Source organism: Hemitrygon akajei, chromosome 21 (assembly GCF_048418815.1).
Source record: "Hemitrygon akajei chromosome 21, sHemAka1.3, whole genome shotgun sequence".
NCBI classification, from domain to species: domain Eukaryota; kingdom Metazoa; phylum Chordata; class Chondrichthyes; order Myliobatiformes; family Dasyatidae; genus Hemitrygon; species Hemitrygon akajei.
In genome coordinates this window covers 33380156-33401162 of record NC_133144.1, presented here as the reverse complement: position 1 = coordinate 33401162, position 21007 = coordinate 33380156, and the positions used below count along the sequence as shown (strand labels likewise).

Here is a 21007-nt window from a genome sequence, read left to right as displayed (position 1 = left end):
AAAAATACTGAGGTAGTGTTCATGGGTTTACTGTCCATTATGATGGCAGAGGGGAAGAAGCTGTTCCTGAAATGCCAAGAGTTTGTCTTCAGGCTCCTCCTGTATCTTCTCCTTGGTTGTAGCAATGAGAAGAAGGCATGTCCTGGGTGATGGAGGTCCTTAATTAAGCGACATGGTATCCCAAATAAACAGAGGGAATCCTGGTTATTTTCTCAACTGGGTTTTGTTCCTTAAGAGCTGTACCCCAATTAACCATTGACCCCATTAACCGGAACTCACTGTATTTGCTTACGTTGTTGTTAAGCCAAATCCTTAAATTTCACCCATTATCAATAATATACCCTGGTGTTATACATCACACACCACTATCTCACCATGGCTACAGTGATAAATCTGTACCTGCTAGCTTTGTACCCCATTAGAACAGTGATAGGTAAGTCCCATCAACATATCTCAATTCCATTCTGTAAAAAACTGGGCCTACCAAGCCTTCATCCCGGTGCTACAACTGTGAAGGGGTCTGTCCCGACCAGTACTGTACCCCAGTGATACCGAGTAACTGACCTCTCTCAACTAGCACTGTACCCCAAAAGACTCATCTCCATTCATACTGTACACAAAGCTCCACAGTGACAGGTCTGTCTCACACATTCTGTACCACAGTGCTCTAAAGGAGCCAGTACTGTACATCAGCCAGTACTATATTCCAGTGTTATATTGGGAGACAATTATCTCCACCAATAATGTATCCCAATGTTCTGTAGTAAACAGACCTGTGCCTAGTAAGGCTGCACCCAAGTGTTATACAGTTCATGACCTGCACCGATCAACATCCCTATCTTCCCTACTCCCAGGTGGAACAATGTCACACATAGCCACCTCTATGACATCCCTCTGTTTTGTTATGTCTAATCTAGATCCACCAGAACAGAAATCCTAGTGACAACAATGTATTTAAGAAGCAAGACAATGCAGCCTAAGTCTTCAAAGACAGTCAAAGAAACTCCTAATAGCATCAAGTGATAACTTTGTGTCTGATATGCAATTATGCATTCGTATTCAATTATTAAATTAATTCTTATTATTGAATTTAATAATATATTAAATAAGATTCTTATTAATAAGAAGAATAAATAATAAGAAGATTAGGACACACAAGATCAATGAGGCTTCTATAGATCCAACTATCTAAGGAAAGATGGATCTAAAGTTTGCCTATGTTGCTGAAATCTGGGATCTGCATTGCCTGGATGGATGGAGACAATCCAGAAGGAAAGTTCTGGCTAACCTAGATAATAGACTCACATTTTATCAGTGAGCAGGGCTCTGAACTGGTAATACAGACTATAAACTTGCCCTGAAATTATGCTTTCTCATTAGCTTCAGGACTGTGACACCTCGTCATATTTACTGAGCTGAGGTAAAACAACAATGTGCACCTGCCGCCACTGGACGTGCGTCTAACGGATGGATTTGCTAGACTGAATGCGCGCTGAAACTGAGCTGGTCTCTGAAGAAGGAAGCACAAACACAGACAGCGAAGTTACAGCTTGTTCACCCTTCATAAAGTTGGCACATCAATTTAAGTTAAGCAAGTCCAACTTCGGCCACAAGTTGTGCTTGTGCAGGAAGCCTGGCTCCAACAGAAGAACCTGCGAAGAGAAAGCTCAGAGAGTTTTTTTTAAGTTATGAGTGAATCAGACAGAGGATGAAATACTTCCCAGCAAGTCCGCTGATCGTAAGCCCTTCTCTTCTCACTGCCCTGTCGGACAGAGATTCTCCTTGAGGTTCTGGTCAATCCGGGGCTAACCCCTACACAGAGTTATCTCATACCAATTCAGATTGACTCTTGATTCTTTTGAATAACAGATCCCTGAGAAACTGGAAATGCACAATTACAAGGGCAGAGAGAACATGTAAGCAATCAACATTGAACGCAAAGCCGAGATTTGATTTTGGCACAGGCTCCCACGGGGGAACACCAGTGTTATGTGGTACTTACGTCTTGCTTGGCTCAGCATTGCTGGAAGCCACCTTGGAGTCGAGGGCACTGTTGACTTCCTCCACCTTGGCTGCAGAATAGAGGCCAGCTGGGCTGTTGTACTGTGAGGTTATGACTTTGGGAGATGAGTTGGACGTGGCTGTGGCACAGAATGGCTTAGCGCTCCGGTTATGAGCACTTCCTATGTGCTTAACCTCCTGCATGCAAGGTCAAAAGGACAAAGAGATATGGCTACATGCACGCGTGAGGTGACAGCCAAGTAACATGCACTACAAAACCTACAACATTAGGGATGTGCATTCACTGTTACCAATCACTGGGGCTTCTGTCTTTCACCATAGTAGTAAAATTACTTATGTTGTAGACTACAAGTGCGTAGTTTGTTGAAAGCGGTGTCACAGGTAGACAGAATGTAGAAAACAATGTTTAATATGCTTGCCTTCATCTATCATAACACTGAGTACAGGGATTGGAAGATTATGTTGCAAGTGGATGTTAGCAGTTTATTCCCCAAAGGAAGGGAGTCCAATATTAGATTTATTTATTTGTTTGTTGAAATACAGCGTGGAGTAACTCTTTCCGGCCCTTCGAGCTACGCCATCCAGCAATCCCCCGATTTAATCCTAGCCTAATCATGGGACAATTTACAATGACCAATTAGCCTACCAACTGGTAAGCTTTTGGACTGTAGGAGGAAACCGGAGCACCAGGTCACGGGAAGAACATACAAACCTGTTACAGGCAGTGCTGGGAATTGAATCCGGTTTGCCTGTACCGTAAATTGTTCTGCTAACCACTACACCGCAATGCCGCTTTAAAGATTAGGGTGGGGAGGCAAAAGGTTTAAAAGGGGCAAAGATGAAAAGCAACTTTTCCTTGCAGAGGGTGGAGAGTAAACGCTGACAGAGAATTTATTGATGCAAGTAGAACGGTAGAATTTAAACAGCACTTGGATGGTACACGGAGTGGCAGGGAACCGGGGTTCCCAACCTTTTTAATGCTATGGATCAATACCATAAGCCATGGGGCCAGGTTGGGAATGCCTGCCTTAGAGGGATATGGGCCAAAAGCAGGAAATTGGGACTAGCTTAGTGGGCACCATGGTCGGGATGAACTGGTTGAGTCAAAGGGCCGGTATCCACGTTCTATTGCTCCATTACTCAAAGAGCAAATAAAATGGAATTTGCCAGGGATCGACAGGAAAGAAACATGGATCTACGTGGTCAGCTCTTCCAAAGAGCTGCCCACCAACACAATAACCTCCCTCAGAAAGGGACGAATTTCAACATATATTCTGTGGAAAGGATGGTTTTTACTTGCTGCTTGATACTCCCTCCTCTGCTCCGGTGGCTTAACCTGGAGGTGTTGGGAAAGCAGCCGGGGATTCAATCCTGCCAGTTTCCCCAGTGGAAAGGTTAGCTTAGAGTTACCCTCAAAGACTTCTGGAACAATCCCTGGATCTCCTCACCAATACCAGCCGCAGATGGAGGCTGGAAGGTTAGTGGAGTAGGAGGGTGAACAGCTGCCTTGTTTACTGTCATTAACAGGGTACCAACAGTGATTACACATCCCTAATACCGATGTTCATACAGTACCCTTCATTCCAGGTAAGTGCTAAAGCAGGTCAGTGATCTGTAAACCAACAATAAACTCACTATACACAGCAAAGAACAGGTTTGTGAAAGCTACATTAACTTACTGTTTACAGCAAATCCCATGTGCATAGTGGCTAAAACACAATAATTTCACAAAAGAGCAAAGAACACACAAAAGCAAAGACAGGAAGATCAAAACCATGGTCGACAAGGTGGGGTGTCTTAAAGTTGGGGAGAGGTAGAGACTGCAGTACTCTGGGTATAAGTGGCCAAAGGTAAGTGCAGAAATAATAAAACCATCACAAAGCGACAACGAGGAGGATCAGAAATCCAATGTGGAAGGAAACAAAGTGAGAGTATCCCAGCCAGGAGCGAGCAAGAAGCGTGACCTGGAGTAAGATTGGACGTGATCAGCAGGTCAGCTGAGACTTACTGAGGGTGGAGGATAGGAGGCGAAGCAGGTGACAACAGATTCACCAGCCGCAAACGCCAAATCACCCTGTGGACAGCGGACTGAGAGACCAGCAGTATAAAGTGAAGAGAGAGTGACAGACGTACTTCCCTAGCTGTGGGGAAATCTGCTGAAGCACGTAGCTCATGGAAGAGACGGAGGAACATGGGACAGAAGGTATGGCTGAGATTCTTCGGGTAAATGCTGACACAATGAGGATTGGGTCCACTGTGCCAGGCAATGGCTTAGAGGCTACGGAAGGAAAGGGAACACTTGAGAGTGAGGGGACATGGCCAATGCTGTATCTGCAGAGACTCAGACACCTGCCGGAGAGATTCAGCAAATCTCCGGAAGGGAACAGGAGGTAGAAGTGAGGACTGCAAGGACAGGGATTCACTGCTGGATCATATACAGAGGGAAGCGATGGTGGTGAATTTGAAAGAGAAGAGACAATACCTGTGATCTCAGAGGCAGCTGGCAAATGGCTAAGGCAGGTGAAATGGTGTGGATAGGTTGATGTGACTGGATGGATAAATGGGTGTGGTGAAGGCACAATGTAAATGGGAGAGAATGTAAAGGAAAGTGAGAAAAAAAACTTAAGGAAAGTATGTTTCAAGGGCTAGGAAATGCAGAGAATGATACCAAAGGAGAAGGGTTTCACATCAATGTCAACAAAATAAAAGGGGTAAAGTCATCCATGAGCACCATGCAAATCTTGAATGGAGATCAAGGGGATATTGGTAGTTGAGGAAAATGTGTATGACTGGGAAATGGAGCAAACGGGAAGGCTGGTTGTAAGAAAAGTCAGTAATGATAGTGGGAGAAAATTGGGCAACAGTCACCTGTACTTGTGAGGATAATCCTGGATTGATGAGCAGATTTGTTAGAGGGAACTATGGATGATATGAGGTGAAGATGTACCATCACCCACATTTGTACGTTTGAATGTATCCAAAGCAAGAACATTTTAGACAGGAGGGCGTGAAGACAAAGAATAAATCAGGGATCAGCAAGAGAAGGGGAGAGACAAGAGGAATTTCTGGGGCAAAGCCATTAAACTTGAAGGAAACCAGTTGAGCAAACAAACAGGTCAACAGTTGCAAATGTTTTCATGGAGAACGCAGGCAACTTAAAGTAGACTTTGTATTTGGCTTGGGAAGCATTTCAAAAAGAAAGGGACAGATGGAGCTGAGGCTGGGAGAGAGAGCAGTGGGACATGGTGATAAGGGATACAAGGTGGTTATTGGAACCAGGACTTGTCAGCAATGGAGGCAATGAATATAAAGTTCACAGGAGGTGTTGGGGCCAAAGTGTGACCATAGGAAATTAAACATGGAGGAAAGGCTTCAGGGGTGATGATGTCAGAGCAGAGAGCACAATGGGATTTGAGGCCTGTAGTAGGAGAGGCTCAGTACCATGGACACAAGGAGGAAGAGTAACAATTCTCAGAATGACAGTCACATACTCATAGCTCTGTAAATTGTGTATGAAAAAAAACTGTTGAATACCAGAATGAGAGAGATGATAAGGGATCAAGATCAACGAAGAACAAGAGTTAAGGGGGATGTCCCAAGTACTTGTTGGATCACCAGAGGTTATGTATTTGTGGGAATAAAACACACACACACAAACTGAATCAGAATTACTAGTCTTGTATTTAAAGGAATAACGGAACAAACATTTTTTCTTATTGCTTTCTTACACATTATTAAGATTTGGAAACCGATTTCTGTAATTTGTGTGCCATGAAGAGGCAAAAATAGAACAGCTACGTGCCAAGAAATATCCTTTAATCTTCTTCCAACTTCTGATCCTCCAGCCTTCTACATTGTCAGTGCTACTATCAAAGTCCTTCAGGACATCAGCCTGCTTTCTGTGACGAGGGGTCGGGTCATGTGACAGACTGCCGTCAACATGCTTTCACATTGTGGCATTCATACCGACACACAAATCCAGAGCAGGAGTTGGCCGCTTGACTCCTCAAGCCTGAACCATTATTTAATCAGATCAGGACTGTTCAGACGTAGCACTGACCTTATTCACCTCCTTGCTATCTACCTCTGGTTTTACCACCGTTTGAGGAAGTGTTCCACAAGCTCAACTGTCTTAAATGGGTGACTGCTTACTTTAAACCAGTGAGCTCTGGCCCTCAGCATTCACAATCCCTCAGTATCTTATCCCCTAGCCCCACGTAAAGATGATCTCTTTTGTCTCCATGGCAATTTGCTTTCCTTGGCTACCCTCTTATTTCTAACATACTTAAAAAGGTCTTGAGATTCTCTTTGATCTTCAGAGCCACTTTTTGTCCTCCAAAATTTCTTTCCCAAGTTCTCCCGACATCCCCTATAAAGCTCAAAGGACAAGTTCAATCTCAATTTTCTATTCCTGGCATACATTTCCTTCTATTCCCTAATGCGCGTTTTGTCCGTGATCCGAATTTCTCACTGTTCTTGCACATTGGCCTTTTCCAAATCATACACTGGATTATCTAGATCTCTCCACATCTTACAGCTCCGCAGTCTCTCACCAAAGAATTCTTATTTTTCTGCCAAAATGGACATATTTGCATGCCCCACTGCCAGGTACCAACCCACTCACTGAACCTCTCTATATCATTCTTTGGCCTATAACACCCTTATCATAACTAACTTTCCTATCTGTCTCTGCAACATTAGTAAAGTGGTTAGCCGCTGAGACATCAGCAAGTGAACGTGCAGTTTGTCTGCAAACCACAACTCAGAAGCAGAAACAAACAGTAATTATTGCAGATTAGAATCTGAAGTTGGACTTAAAGTGGACAAATTCTATGTAGCCTCTAAGCAGCTTCTTGAAGAGCTGGTGTTGCTTTACCACAAAAGAGTTTTTGCTGAACTGTTTGGAGGAGCAATAAACCCAGTTCCACCTGCACAACTCAATAGGAGTCACCAGGTGGCGCTCGGGAGCCAGAATGCATGGAAAACTGTACAGTATTTTGTTAATTAACAAGCAGAGGCTGGGGCTGGAAGCCTCTCACTTAAAGTGCTGCACCTTGAAATAAATCTTACTTCAGTGGTGGGCAAAGTATTGGAGAGGATTCTTAGAGACAGGATTTACAAGCATTTGGAGAAGCAATGTCTGATCAGCATGGCTTTGAGTTCCCTGAAGTTGTGACAAAGTACATTGATGACAGTAGAGCAGTGGAAGTGGTGCATATGGATTTTAGTAAGGCGTTTGATAATGTTCCCTCATTCAGAAAGTCAGGAGGCATGGGATCCAGGGAAGCTTGGCTCTGTGGATTCAGAACTAACTTGCCCAAAGAAGCCAGAGGGTGGTTGTAATGGAGTGCATTCTACCTGGAGGTCAGTGACCAGTGCTGTTCTGCAGGGATTTATTCTGGGACCCCCGCTTCTTGTGAATTTTATAACTGACTTGGATGAGGAAGTGGAAGGGTGGGTTATTAAGTTTGTGGATAACGCAAGTGTTGGTGGAGTTGTGGATAGCATAGAATACTGCTGTAGGATACAGTGGGACTTGGCAGGATGCAGAGCTGGGCTGAGAAATGGCAGATGGAGTTCAACACAGAAGAGTGTAAAGTGATTCACGTTGGAAGATCAAATTTGAAGGGAGAGTATGGGATTAATGGGAGGATTTTTAGCAGAGTTGAGGAACAGAGGGATCTTGGGATCCACATCCATAGATCCCTCAAAGTTGCCATGCCCCGACTAGGAGTTGAGGATGCCATCGTCTACCTGCTGAACCGTGTCTATGCCCACCTGGACAAGCCGGCGAGCACTGTGAGGGTCATGTTTTTTGACTTCTCCAGTGCGTTCAACACCATCCACCCTGCTCTGCTGGGTGAGAAGCTGACAGTGATGCAGGTGGATGCTTCCCTGGTGTCATGGATTATTGATTACCTGACTGGCAGACCACAGTACGTGCGCTTGCAACACTGTGTGTCAGACAGAGTGGTCAGCAGCACTGGGGCTCCACAGGGGACTGTCCTGTCTCCCTTTCTCTTCACCATCTACACCTCGGACTTCAACTACTGCACAGAGTCTTGCCATCTTCAGAAGTTTTCTGATGACTCTGCCATAGTTGGATGCATCAGCAAGGGAGATGAGGCTGAGTACAGGGCTACGGTGGGAACCTTTGTCACATGGTGTGAGCAGAATCATCTGCAGCTTAATGTGAAAAAGACTAAGGAGCTGGTGGTGGACCTGAGGAGGGCTAAGGCACCGGTGACCCCTGTTTCCATCCAAGGGGTCAGTGTGGACATGGTGGATGATTACAAATACCTGGGGATATGAATGGACAATAAACTGGACTGGTCAAAGAACACTGAGGCTGTCTACAAGAACGGTCAGAGCCGTCTCTATTTCCTGAGGAGACTGAGGTCCTTTAACATCTGCCAGACGATGCTGAGGATGTTCTACGAGTCTGTGGTGGCCAGTGCTATCATGTTTGCTGTTGTGTGCTGGGGCAGCAGGCTGAGTGTACCAGACACCAACAGAATCAACAAACTCATTCGTAAGGCCGGTGATGTCATGGGGGTGGAACTGGACTCTCTGACGGTGGTGTCTGAAAAGAGGATACTGTCCAAGTTGCATGCCATCTTGGACAATGACTCCCATCCACTCCATAATGTACTGGTTAGGCACAGGAGTATGTTCAGCCAGAGACTCATTCCACCAAGATGCAGCACTGAGCGTCGTAGGAAGTCATTCCTGCCTGTGGCCATCAAACTTTACAACTCCTCCCTCGGAGGGTCAGACACCCTGAGCCAATCGGCTTTTCCTGGACTTATTTCCACTTGGCATGATTAACTTATTATTATTTAATTATTTATGGTTTTATATTGCTATATTTCTACACTATTCTTGGTTGGTGCGGCTGTAACAAAACCCTATTTCCCTCGGGATCAATAAAGTATGTCTGTCTGTCTGCAAGTTCACAGGGTTGTTAAGAAATATGCTGGCAGACATTAGTCAGAGCTATGGGGTAATGTTGCAGCTCTACAAAACTCTGGGCTAGACCTCACTTAGAGTACTGTGTTTCGTTCTAGTCACTAAACAGGATGTGGAGGGTGCGGAGGAGATTTGCCAGGATGCTGCTCGGATTAGAGAGTGGATAGGCTAAGCAAGCAAGGGCTTTTCTCTTCAGACCGAAGGAGGATGAGCAGAGACTTGAGAGAGCTGCACAAGGTAATAAGCAGAAATAGATCAAGTTGATAGCCAGACGTTTTCCCAGTGCAGAATGGCTAATAAAAGGCAGCTTAATTTTAAGGTGATTGGAGGAAAGTACAAGGGGATGTCAGGAGTTAGTTTTTTTTAAAAAACTCAGAGAGTGGTAAGTGCTGCCAAGGGTGGCGATAGAGACAATTTAAAGAAACTCTTTGCCACATGGATGATATTAAAGGCAGACGGCTATATAGGAAGGAAGAGCTAGACTGCACTTAGACTAGGTTAAAATGTAGGCACAACATCAGGGGGTGAAGGATCTGTGCTGTGCATTAATGCTCTATATTAATTTTGTCGATAGCTGCCTTTGCAGAGTGGTGGTTCTTGGATAAAAGAAGGTTTCTATCCTTTGCAAGGTGTCTTCATGGCCCATTATTGTTGAGGACAGTGTTATTGTCAAGAGAAGATTGGGAGAGATCCCCTGTTTTACTTATTTTGTGATTTATATTCATTTTTATCTCCTTGTACTGTGCTACCACCACAAAAGAACAATTTTCATGTTATAATTCAGTGAAAATAAACCTGATCCTGTTTAGATTTGTATCTTTCTATGCCTCGCCTGTTTAAGTGCTTCATAAATATATTGATTCTATCAAATTCCATAACTCCATTGCCTAATCTGTCAGCACATTCTAAATATCAAGCACTCTGTGTAAAAAAAAATTACCTCTGAGGTCCCCTCTAAAATACCTCCTCTCTCCCTCTTGCTTTTGCTACATATACCACGTGAGAAAAATTTTGACTATTGACCCCATCTATGCCTCTCATAATCCTATACACTTCTCTCAGGACAACCCTCAGCCTCCTTATCCGCAAACCTCTGCTAACGCAGCAGTAACAAAGGCAATTACACAAACATACAGCGCCAAGCCCTTGTAGCTGCTCCTCATAAAATCTCTCGTCACATGTCTTAAGCTGACAATATCAGTATTGCCTATGCCTCTAAGCACAGTTCCAGATCACACCTATGTACAACCTCGTCATATTTCCAAGGAAACCATTTCAAAACAAAAGGTAAACAACCAAGTCTGACAAGGAAACTCAGTAATGTTTCCTTAAACATTGGAAACTGAACTTTAAATACATACACACAAGTGCACAGACAGGCACGTAGTCATATGCAGGCAGAGGGGCTAGGGAGTGCAGCCACAAATTTCCATGCATTCACCTCTCCAATTAATCAGCAAATATATTCAAAATGCATATGTATGTGGACATTATGCATGCTTATTACACCCATCCAAACTGGATTCCTTCCCACATCTACGGCAGGTAGGAGCACACGTGCACACACACCGTGCTCCTCACTACAAGCATGAGAACAGGCAAAGAGACATCACATGCACCACGAAGATGGAGTGTGGCCACTTGGACAAATGAGTGATAAAGCAGGAAGCTATACTTGAGCATAAAGGCACACAGTCGCTGTTGAAACAGCCGAGACAGATCACATCCCCATGTCAAATTCACTAACCAACTTCATCCCCGTTATACCCTGCCTCCTGTGCTCAGGTCTGGGAACGCCTTAAGTGTGGATTCATCCAGGAGCTGTGTAATTGTCCAATAACCTTGACTAGCAAAACTCAAGGCCCGGAAACAGTGGGATGCTGTGGGGTGCCTCAGTGCAAGTGCGTCACTCTGTGGATGGGGTAAAATTGAGACCCTACCCATGGGGACATGTAAACACATAACCCCGGGGGAGACCTATTCACTGCTGCTCTAACACGGGAACACCAAACTATCAGATCAATTCCCAAAGTTAGTGCAAAAAAGCAAAGAGACTGTAGGTTAATGCTTGGTTGCTCCTGCCTGTATCTGATCCAAGATACTGTGTAGCTGGCAACCATTCAGAATTTTGAGGATGTGACAGAACATTACAAAATTCACATTCATTGTTGTATTGCAAAAGCCTTCATCATGACCTCATCTTCCTTGCCGGAAGACAAAAGCTATTGCCTTTTTGAAAAAAAAATACAAAAAGCATTGCTCTTGTCAAAAGGTAGTGGCTATAATGAAGCCTTATTCCTGAGCAGCAGCTAAGCACAGTGATGAATTTAAAGAGCAAGCACTGGTGCTTCCAGAGACTGGCCAGCCTCTGGTGGGCCATTCCTCTCCTCCACTCCATTCTACTCAACGAGGACCCCACACCTCACCTAATCGTTTTCTCACCAGTTTGAAAGCCTGACTTGACTGCCATCCTTTATGTGAAAGATGCTCCAAGTTCACTCTTATTTGGGGTCTCTTGGCTTCCTTGGATCTCTCCAACCAGAAAATTTTCATGATCTCATCCTCTTTCTCGCTAAAATAAAATCCTAAGGAAAGTTAATCTGACCTGTGATTTTGCCCTTTAAATGCTGGTATTGTTTTTGTATATCAGCACTTTTTTCTCTATGGTCCACCATCCAAACCTAACTACTCCAGGTAGTATCGAACATCACTGTACAGAAGAATCCTCACCACTTCTTTATATCTCAAGCCCATCATAGCACAAAAAGGCCCTTCAGCCCATCTCATCCATGACAACCATGGTGCCTATCCACACTAATCACATATGCCCTCATTCCCCTATCTAATTCCTTTTAAATATTGTGTCTGCATTCACCACTTTCCCCGGCAGCTCGTTCCAAATTACCAACCTATCCTCCGTGTGAAAAACTTGCCCCTCAGATCTTGAAATTTCTCTCCACTCCTCTGAAACCTGTACCCTCTAGTTTTAGATTCTCCTGCCCTAGGAAAAATATTCTGACCATCTCCCTTATTTATGCCCTCATAATTTTATAAACCTCTATAAAATCACCCCTAAGCTTCCTATGTTACAGTTTATCCAACTTCTCCTTATAAGTCCTCCTTTCAGGCAACATCTGGTGAATCTCTTTTGCATGCTTTCAGATGTACAGACACACTATAAATTATAAACAGGGGAGTGCAGTCGATACCATTGGTTCAGAATTACGAACTACAGTGTCTGTACTAAAATACATTTGGATGGACCTGTGAATGATTTTAGAAAATGTAGAGAAAGGGTTAAGCAGAATCAGACTTAGGTTTACTATCACTGACGTATTTCGTGAAATTTGTTGTTTTGCAGTTCGAGGGATAGACAGATGCTTGCGGTATTTATTTCCTTACAACATAGACGAACTAAAGTTGGCTCACAGAGCAATTCCACTTGCCCCATTTATTTCTCTGTAAGCTATTCACTAAGAGATGCTTATTTTCATTCACATGATGTTCCCTCCAGTCTCCTGACACAACTTTGGGATGTGGCAGCAAACCAGGTGACCCAGAAGAAACTAGATGGAATACTGGGCTTCACCACTGGACAGGAAGGCAGGAGGTCCTAAAAGCTAAGAACTTCAGTAGAACTGCAGTTAGAGTGGACGTGCAGTGATGTGAGCTGTTCTGATCCGCATCTTAGAAGGAGGACTAAAAAAAGAGTGCAGGATACCCAAAACTTCAGTCTGCAAAGACTCAGCATGCTGGGGCTCTCAGCTCCAGTTGACTTAAAGATCATGATAGAGTTGATAGGGTGAAGACAGCAAAGAGGTCACCACTGTGTCAGAAGAATCTCAGATGTCAACGAGAAAGCATACAGGAGTGAGACAGATCAACTAGTTGAGTGGTGTCACAAAAACAATCTCATATTCAACACCAGTAAGATCGAGGAATTGACTGTGGCTTTCAGGAAGGGGAACTTAGTAGAACACATACCAGTCCTCAAAGAAGGTTCAGGAGTGGAGAGGGTGAGCGGCTTCAAGTTCCTGGGTGTCAACATCTCAGAGGATCTAAGCTGGGCCAACACATTGATGCAATCACGAAGAAGACACGTCAGCCGCTATACTTCATTACAAATTTGCAGAAATTTAGTATTCACCAAAAGCTGTCACATTTCTACAGATATACAATGGAGAACATTCTGACTGTATGCAACACCATCTGGTCTGGAGGCTCCAATGCCCAGAATCAAAAGAGGTTGCTGTGGGTTGAAGACTTAGTCAGCTCCATCAAGGGCACAATCCTCCCCACCATTGAGGACATCTTTAAAAGCTGGTGCGCCAAGAGGTATTAAGCTCCCTCACCATTCAGGATAAGTCTCATCTCATTACTACCATCAGGGAGGAAGTACAGAAGCTTGAAGACCCACACTGAATACGTTAGGAACAGTTTCTTTCCCTCTGCTATCAGATTTCTGAATGGTCCATGAACCCAAAAAGTCTACTCTACTATTCCTCTTCTACACTATTTATTGTAACATGGTGATTTTTATGCCTTGCAACATGCTGCTGCCACAAAACAGCCGGTTTCACAACTGAAGTCAGTGATAACAAACCTGATTTTGATTGTGCCACTGTAGGCAGATCAAAACATTGTGAAAAGTAAAGTAGTTAGCAATGAAAGCACTGAGGAAGGAAGAAAAAACCCATCTCGACCCAAGTGTGGACGAAACTGCAAAATTTGCTCTTATCAGGAGCAAACTGAACTACACAAAACTGATGCGTGAGGGGAAGTTAAGCAAGTGTGATAGAAGAAAGAAATAAATGACCTGTTGCTCAGGTGAGAAGGGTGTATGGAGGCTTGTGTAGAGTATGGATCTGTTTTCCTAATGTTCTTTAGGATGATTAAAAGTGAAAGAATAGAAGACCCCGCAAGGAAAGCGCTACTCATTTATCCAAGGGGTAAAATGTTTAGAAGGCCTCTAGGAAAATACAGCATCTTTCCCCTAGATTGATGGAATTTGGAACACACTGTCTGAGAATAAGGTGGAGTTAGGCACCCCTACAAGATTTAAGAAGAATCTGGGTGAGCATTTCAATCTCCAAGGCATGACGGGCAACAATCCAAGTACCAGTAAATGGGATCAGGATAGTTCAGTACTTGGTGGTCAGTATAAATATGATGGCTGGAGGGCTTGGCTTTGTGCCCTATCCTCTCCATGTGCCAACCTACAGCAAAAACCTCAATATACTTTAGAGTTATCACCAACAAAGTGCTGCAAAATTCTCTAATTCCTGTAGCAGGATGTGTAAGACACTACCAGGTTCTCTTCGAGACTAGAGTTCCCAACACAGGCCACATCAGCCACTAATTGATACCAGACTCCAAAGCTAGAACTCTACTCTAAACATCATTCCAGCAAGTGATTCCCAGACAAAGACAATATTCCCAGAAACCTGAAAGCTTCAAATGTCACATACTTATCGCAGTCATTAGGCTTACAGCACTCAGACTGATGGAGAAGTGTTCAGAAAGGCATGAAGCCCCAAGCTTCTACACCAGGAGGCCAAGGGCAAGTGTGGAAGGAGAAGGAAAGATTCCAACCACCAAGTTGCACCGTCTGTTACTTGCATATGAATCATCAGTTACCTCATGAGGCAAATCATCCCAACAAGGAGTTGCCTGAGGAATTGATCTGGCATATATATTTAATTTATTAAATTTTTGCTAGATCTACCAACAATACAACACCCCTCACTTTCCCTCTCTGTCCCTCACAATAACTCCTTGCCGGCTGTCCATCTCCCTCTGGTGCTCCCCTCCCACTTTCTTTCTCACTAGGCCTCCTATCCCATGATCCTTTCCCTTCTCCAGCTCTGTATCCCTTTTGCCAATCACCTTTCCAGCTCTTAGCTTCATCCCTCCCCCTCCAGTCTTCTCCTAACATTTCGGATCTCCCCTCCCCCTCCCACTTTCAAATCTCTTACTACCTTTTCTTTCAGTTAGTCCTGACGAAGGGTCTCGGCCCGAAACGTCGACAGTACTTCTGCCTATAGATGCTGCCTGGCCTGCTGCGTTCCACCAGCATTTTGAATGTGTTGCTTGAATTTCCAGCATCTGCAGATTTCCTCGTGTTTGCCCCTCACTTTCTTTCCTTGTAACTACTCTCCCTCTCCTTTTAAATCTCCCCTAAACCTCCTAATCATCCAAACACCCTCTACTCTTGCTGGTTATTTGCAGTAACCAATTAACCTAGTAACCTGTACGTTCTTTGGATGCTAAATTAATCTGAAGCACCCAGGGAATGTACTGAAACGGCTCTGTTGCAAAGGACCACAGTCGACGGTCTGGCATTATAGAGCACAAAGGGTTGGGCCCTGTGAAACAGCATTGCAAGCACTTCATCAACGTATTGTTCAAGGAGGAAACAAGTATCTCAAAGTAAGGAAATCTACTAAATTGTTTCTACAGTGAATGTAAATCATAAGAGGCCAATTGTATTCATTGTAGTGTGACATGGACCAAATGGACCACACCCCAGGGGTCTGAAAGAGGTAGTAAAAGAGATTGTGGCAGCATAAGTAATGATCTTTCAAGAATCACTCGACTCCGGAATGATTCCAGAGAACTGGAAAATTGCAAATGTCGCTTCACTCTTTAAGAAGGGAGGGAGGCAGAAGAAAGGAAATTACAGGCCAGTTAGCCCATAATGGGAAAATGCTGGGGTCTGTTATTAAGGTTTTGGGGTACTCGGAGGTGCATGCTAAAATAGGCCAAAGTCAGCATGGTTTGGTAAGGGGAAATCTTGCCTGTCAAATCTGTTGGAATTCTTTGAGGAAATAGCTGGCAGATTAGACAAAGGAGAATGAGTAAAAACTCAAAATGCTGGCAGAACTCAGCAGGCCAGACAGCATCTATGGGAGGAGGTAGTGACGACGTTTCAGGCCGAAACCCTTCATCAGGAGTGAAGTAACATGGGATGGTCAAGGGGGGGGATAAGAAGTGGGGGGAGGGATAAAGTAGAGAGCTAGGAAGTGATAGGTTGGAGGGAAATGGGCTGGGGGAAGGTGGAGAATTATGGGAAGAGAAAGAGAAAGAAAGGTAGGGCTGGGGGGAGATTATAGTGAGGGGGGAAAAAAGAGAGAGAAAGAGAACCAGACTGAAATAATAGATAGGGATGGGGGTAAGAGGGGGAGGCAGGGATATCAACGGAGGTCTGTGAATTGGATGTTCATGCCGGCAGGTAGGAGGCTACCCAGGTGGGAGATAAGGTATTGCTCCATTGACCTGCGTGCGGCCTCATCTTGACGGTAGAGGAGGCCATGGACAGACATGTCGGAGTGGGAGTGGTCTGTGGAATTGAAGTGTGTGGCCACAGGGAAATCCCGCCACTGCTGAAGGACTGAGCGTTGGTGTTCGGTGAAACGGTCTCCCAGTCTGCGGTAGGTCTCCCCAATGTATAAATGGCCACATCGGGAGGACCGGATACAGTATATCACCCCAGTTGACTCGCAGGTGAAGTGGTGCCTCACCTGAAAGGACTGTCTGGGGCCTGGGATGGTGGTGAGGGAAGAAGTGTGGGGGCAGGTGTAGCACTTCTTCCGTTTGCAGGGATGAGTGCCCGGAGGGAGGTCCATGGGGAGGGATGGGGGGGATGAATGGACAAGGGAGTCGCGTAGGGAGCAATCCTTGCGGAAAGCCGAGAGTGGGGGGGAGGGGAAGATGTGGCTGGTGGTGGGATCACGTAGGAGGTGGCGGAAGTTACGGAGGATTATGCGTTGGATCTGTAGGCTGGTAGGGTGATAGGTGAGGACCAGGGGGACTCTATCCCTGGTGGGCTGGCAGGGGGATGGGGTGAGGGCAGAGGTGCGTGAAATACAGGAGACGCGATGGAGGGCAGAGTTGATAGTGGACGAAGGGAAGCCCCTTTCTTTAAAAAAGGAAGACATCTCCTTTGTCCTAGAATGAAAGGCCTCATCCTGAGAGCAGATGCGGCAGAGGTGGAGGAATTGAGAGAAAGGGATAGCATTTTTACAGGAGACAGGGTGGGAGGAGGAATAGTCTAGGTAGCTGTGGGAGTTAGTAGGTTTGTAGTAGACGTCGGTGGATAGGCTGTCTCCAGAGATAGAAACAGAAAGATCTAGAAAGGGGAGGGAGGTGTCGGACATAGACCAGGTGAATTTGAGGGTGGGTGAAAGTTGGAGGCGAAGTTAATGAAGTTGACGAGCTCAGCATGCGTGCAGGAATCAGCACCGATGCAGTCGTCGATATAACGCAAGAAAAGAGGAGGACGGATACTGGTGTAGGCTTGGAACATAGATTGTTCCACATAGCCGACAAAAAGGCAGGCATAGCTAGGACCCATGCGGGTGCCCATGGCTACACCTTTAGTTTGGAGGAAGTGGGAGGAGCCAAAGGAGAAATTGTTAAGGGTGAGGACTAATTCCGCGAGGCGGAGAAGTGTGGTGGTAGAGGGTGACTGGCTGGGTCTGGAATCCAGGAAGAAACAGAGAGCTTGGAGACCTTTCTGGTGGGGGATAGCGGTATATAGGGACTGGACGTCCATGGTGAAAATGAGGCGGTGGGGGCCAGGGAACTTGAAATCTTTGAAGAGATGTAAAGGTTGGGAAGTATCACGGACATAGGTGGGAAGGGATTGAACAAGGGGAGATAGAACAGTGTCGAGATAGGCAGAAATGAGTTCAGTGGGGCAGGAGCAAGCAGAGACAATGGGTCTGCCTGGACAGGCAGGTTTGTGAATCTTAGGTAGGAGGTAGAAACGGGAAGTGCGGGGTGTGGGAACTATAAGTTTGGTGGCCGTGGATGGGAGATCTCCTGAGCTGATGAGATCGGAAATGGTTTGAGAGACAATGGACTGGTGCTCCCTAGTGGGGTCATTGTCCAGGGGTAGATAAGAGGAGGTGTCAGCAAGTTGTCGTCCTGCCTCCGCTATGTACAGGTCGGTGCGCCAGATGATAACAGTACCCTCCTTATCAGCGGGTTTGATTGTAAGGTTGGGATTGGTGCGGAGGGAATGGAGAGCAGAACGTTCGGAGAGGGTAAGGTTGGAATTGGAGCAAGGGGTGGTGAAGTTGAGACGGTTAATGTCCCAACGGCAATTAGAGATGAACAGATCCAGGGCGGGTAGAAGTCCTGGGCGGGGAGTCCATGAGGAGGAGGAGGGTTGGAGACGGGAGAACGAGTCATCGGTGGGGGTGGGAGAGTCCCTACCAAAGAAGTGGGCTCGAAGACGGAGCCGGCGGAAGAAGAGCTCCACGTCCTGGCGCACGCGGAACTCACTGAGGTGAGGGCGAAGGGGGACAAAGGTGAGGCCCTTACTAAGGACAGAGCGCTCAGCCTCAGAGAGAGGAAGGTCGGAGGGGATGGTGAAGACCTGGCAGGGTTGAGAGCTCTGGTCCGAGGAGGGTGGGAGGCTGGTGGAATCAGCAGGGAAGGGGTGGGGGTGAGAGGAAGCTGAAGCCCCCGAGGGCCCGGGAACCGGTGATTGAACCTCAGGCTTGGAAAGATCAGATGGCAGTGTGGTGGTGGGGGAAGGGGAGACGGCAGTGCGTGGAGGTCCAGCTCGGAGGTCAAGGCTGGGATCCAGCGTGCTGGTGGGGGGAGGGGGGGAGATGGCAGCACGAGGAGGTCCGACTGGAAGTTCAAGGCCGGAGTCTCTGAGGGGGTGCCCATGGCCGTAGGAACCTGCGTTGGAGAATGAGTGTTGTTTAATAGAATTTTTAAAAGGTCTTTGATAAGGTGCCACACGTGAAGCTGCTTAACAAGAGCCAATGATATTACAGGAAAGATACTAGCTGGATAGAAGCTTGGCTGATTGGCAGGAGGCAAAGAGAGGGAATAAAGGGGGCCTTCTCTGGTTGGCTGCCAGTGATTAGTGGTGTTCCACAAGGGTCAGTGTAGGGACCCCTATTACTTTATTTTCCCGGCACTTTTCCTATTGTTCCGCAAGTCATTCTCCATTGTGCTAATAATCACAGAGCCTGCTCCTTCACATTGGACTTTGACTCTCCTTTCCCTGACTATTTGTATATTTATCTTACAATAGTTTATCTTCTATTTCCAGCTGAAATCCCTGGAACTAAATCCAACACATACATTCATTCGTATTCTTTCATTTTCTCTCTCTCCCCCTCTCCTTAAACTAATGCAGAATGATTTAGAGGGTAGACCAGAACACTTCAGAGAAAATTTGTTTGCCAACTACATTAATTTTGCTATGGTCCAGCTGAAGAAAATGTATTGATTTTTCATTTCCCTTCAATTTCATTATGCAACTCTTCCAACCCCGTCTGAGTAACTGAAATAAACTGACAGGACAGTGTTCCACCATCAATAAAAGGCACCTTATTGAAAGCATAACACATTATTTGCTGATACCATTTTACATACCATTGAACATCATTTCTTATTATTAATGACATTCAAAACATCTTGGGGAAAAAAATCACTCACATTATGAAATATGTAAATATAATAGGTAACATTTTAAATGCAGAGGGGTAGAAATTTGGAGAGCTTCAAAACACTATCAAATGTCACAGAAATTGGACAAGTCCACGTGCAGTGGTGTGGAGGAGGCTGTAGGGTGATATGATCGATGTATGGATGAGATAGGGTCCAACTCTTTTTCCTGTGGTAGGGGTATTACAATGATGAGGGCATAGCTTTATGTGAGGTGGAGCAGCTTCAAAGGAAATGCAAGAGTTAAATACATTTTACGCAGAGAGCAGTTTGTATCTGCCAGAAGATGTGGTGCAATCAGATTTGATTATTATCGAGCCCAGTTTTTATTGAGGCACAATAGAAAGTACTCTATCAGGACACTCAAGGACAGTGTCTACCCACTTTATCAGATTCTTGAACGGATGTCTTCAATAACAACATGGACTCTTGACCTTACAATCTACCTCGCTATGATCTTGCACTTAATTGTTTACCTATACTGCACTTGCTCTGTAGCTGTTACACTTTATTCTGCATCGTTACAGATTTACTTTGTTTTAGCTCAATGCACTGTGCAGTGATTTGATCTGTATGAACATTATACAAGACAAACTTTTACTGTACTTGCAACCAAAATAAACTAATGCAATTAGAAGATACAAGAGGCATCTAGACGGACAGGTAGGGCATGAAAAGATAAGATCCAACTGTGGAGAAACACGGCTACTGTTGATGGGCAAAAATGCGGGCAGAGGCAAGGCAGCCAAAGGGCCTATTATGTGCTGAATGACTCCATATTTCAAAGTGTGTCTCTCAATAGGACAATTCCAGAATGTGGTTTAAAGAAAATGAACAAAGATCAAAAACAACGACATAATTTTGTTGAAATGCACCCTAGGTAGTCTATGGTTCCAAAGCCTTTGAAATGTTATGAAGAAATAGATTTGGCCGCATCAATTAACTGAAAGGGGGCTTTTGCACACTGGTTGAATCCCCATGTTAGTGTGTCTTTCATTGATTCTGTTATGGTTATTATTTTATTACTTTATTGAGTAAGCCAGCAAGAAAATACAGGGTTCTACATGGTGACATATATGTACTTTAATCATAAATTTATTTTGAACTTTGAGATGTATTACAGAATGAAGTGGACAGCAAATTAAACATATCACACATTTCTCTTGGCTGTTGTGTAAAAAAATAAAGTGTATTTGAGCAATTAGAGAGACTCACTCACAGAGATTTTCCCTTCCATACTCACGTTGATCAGATAAGGAATTTGTTCCTTAATTCTGTGGGATAATTAATTCACAAGACAAAGATTTTCATGAGTTGGAGAAAGAGGGAGCTGAATGTAGGTCTGGGAATAATGTTGGTTTATAGGGCATAGGGTGGCTGATATGGGATTGAGGGGAGTAGAATGTGTTTTGTGCCAGCTAGAAGTGATGACCGATGGATAGTTGACAAGAAAGCTATGAGCAATAGAGAGACTGAGGGAGAACCAGAAATAGCCAGTCTTGATTATAGCCAGAATAAAGGTGAGCCTTACAAATACCATAAGTCA

At 44.9% G+C, this 21007-nt stretch overlaps 1 protein-coding gene across 2 annotated transcripts in view; it reads right to left on the bottom strand.

Annotated features, from left to right (window-relative positions):
• Positions 1-21007, bottom strand: part of pdlim1 (PDZ and LIM domain 1 (elfin)) — an 85189-nt gene that overhangs the window by 13081 nt on the left and 51101 nt on the right. Inside the window, exon 4 of one of the 2 annotated variants that reach the window (XM_073025168.1) lies at positions 1440-1510. In XM_073025168.1, coding sequence (XP_072881269.1) covers positions 1440-1510 — 71 coding nt within the window. Of the gene's footprint in view, positions 1-1439; positions 1511-2002; positions 2200-21007 lie in introns of both variants that reach the window. The other variant, XM_073025169.1, reaches the window with a different exon arrangement.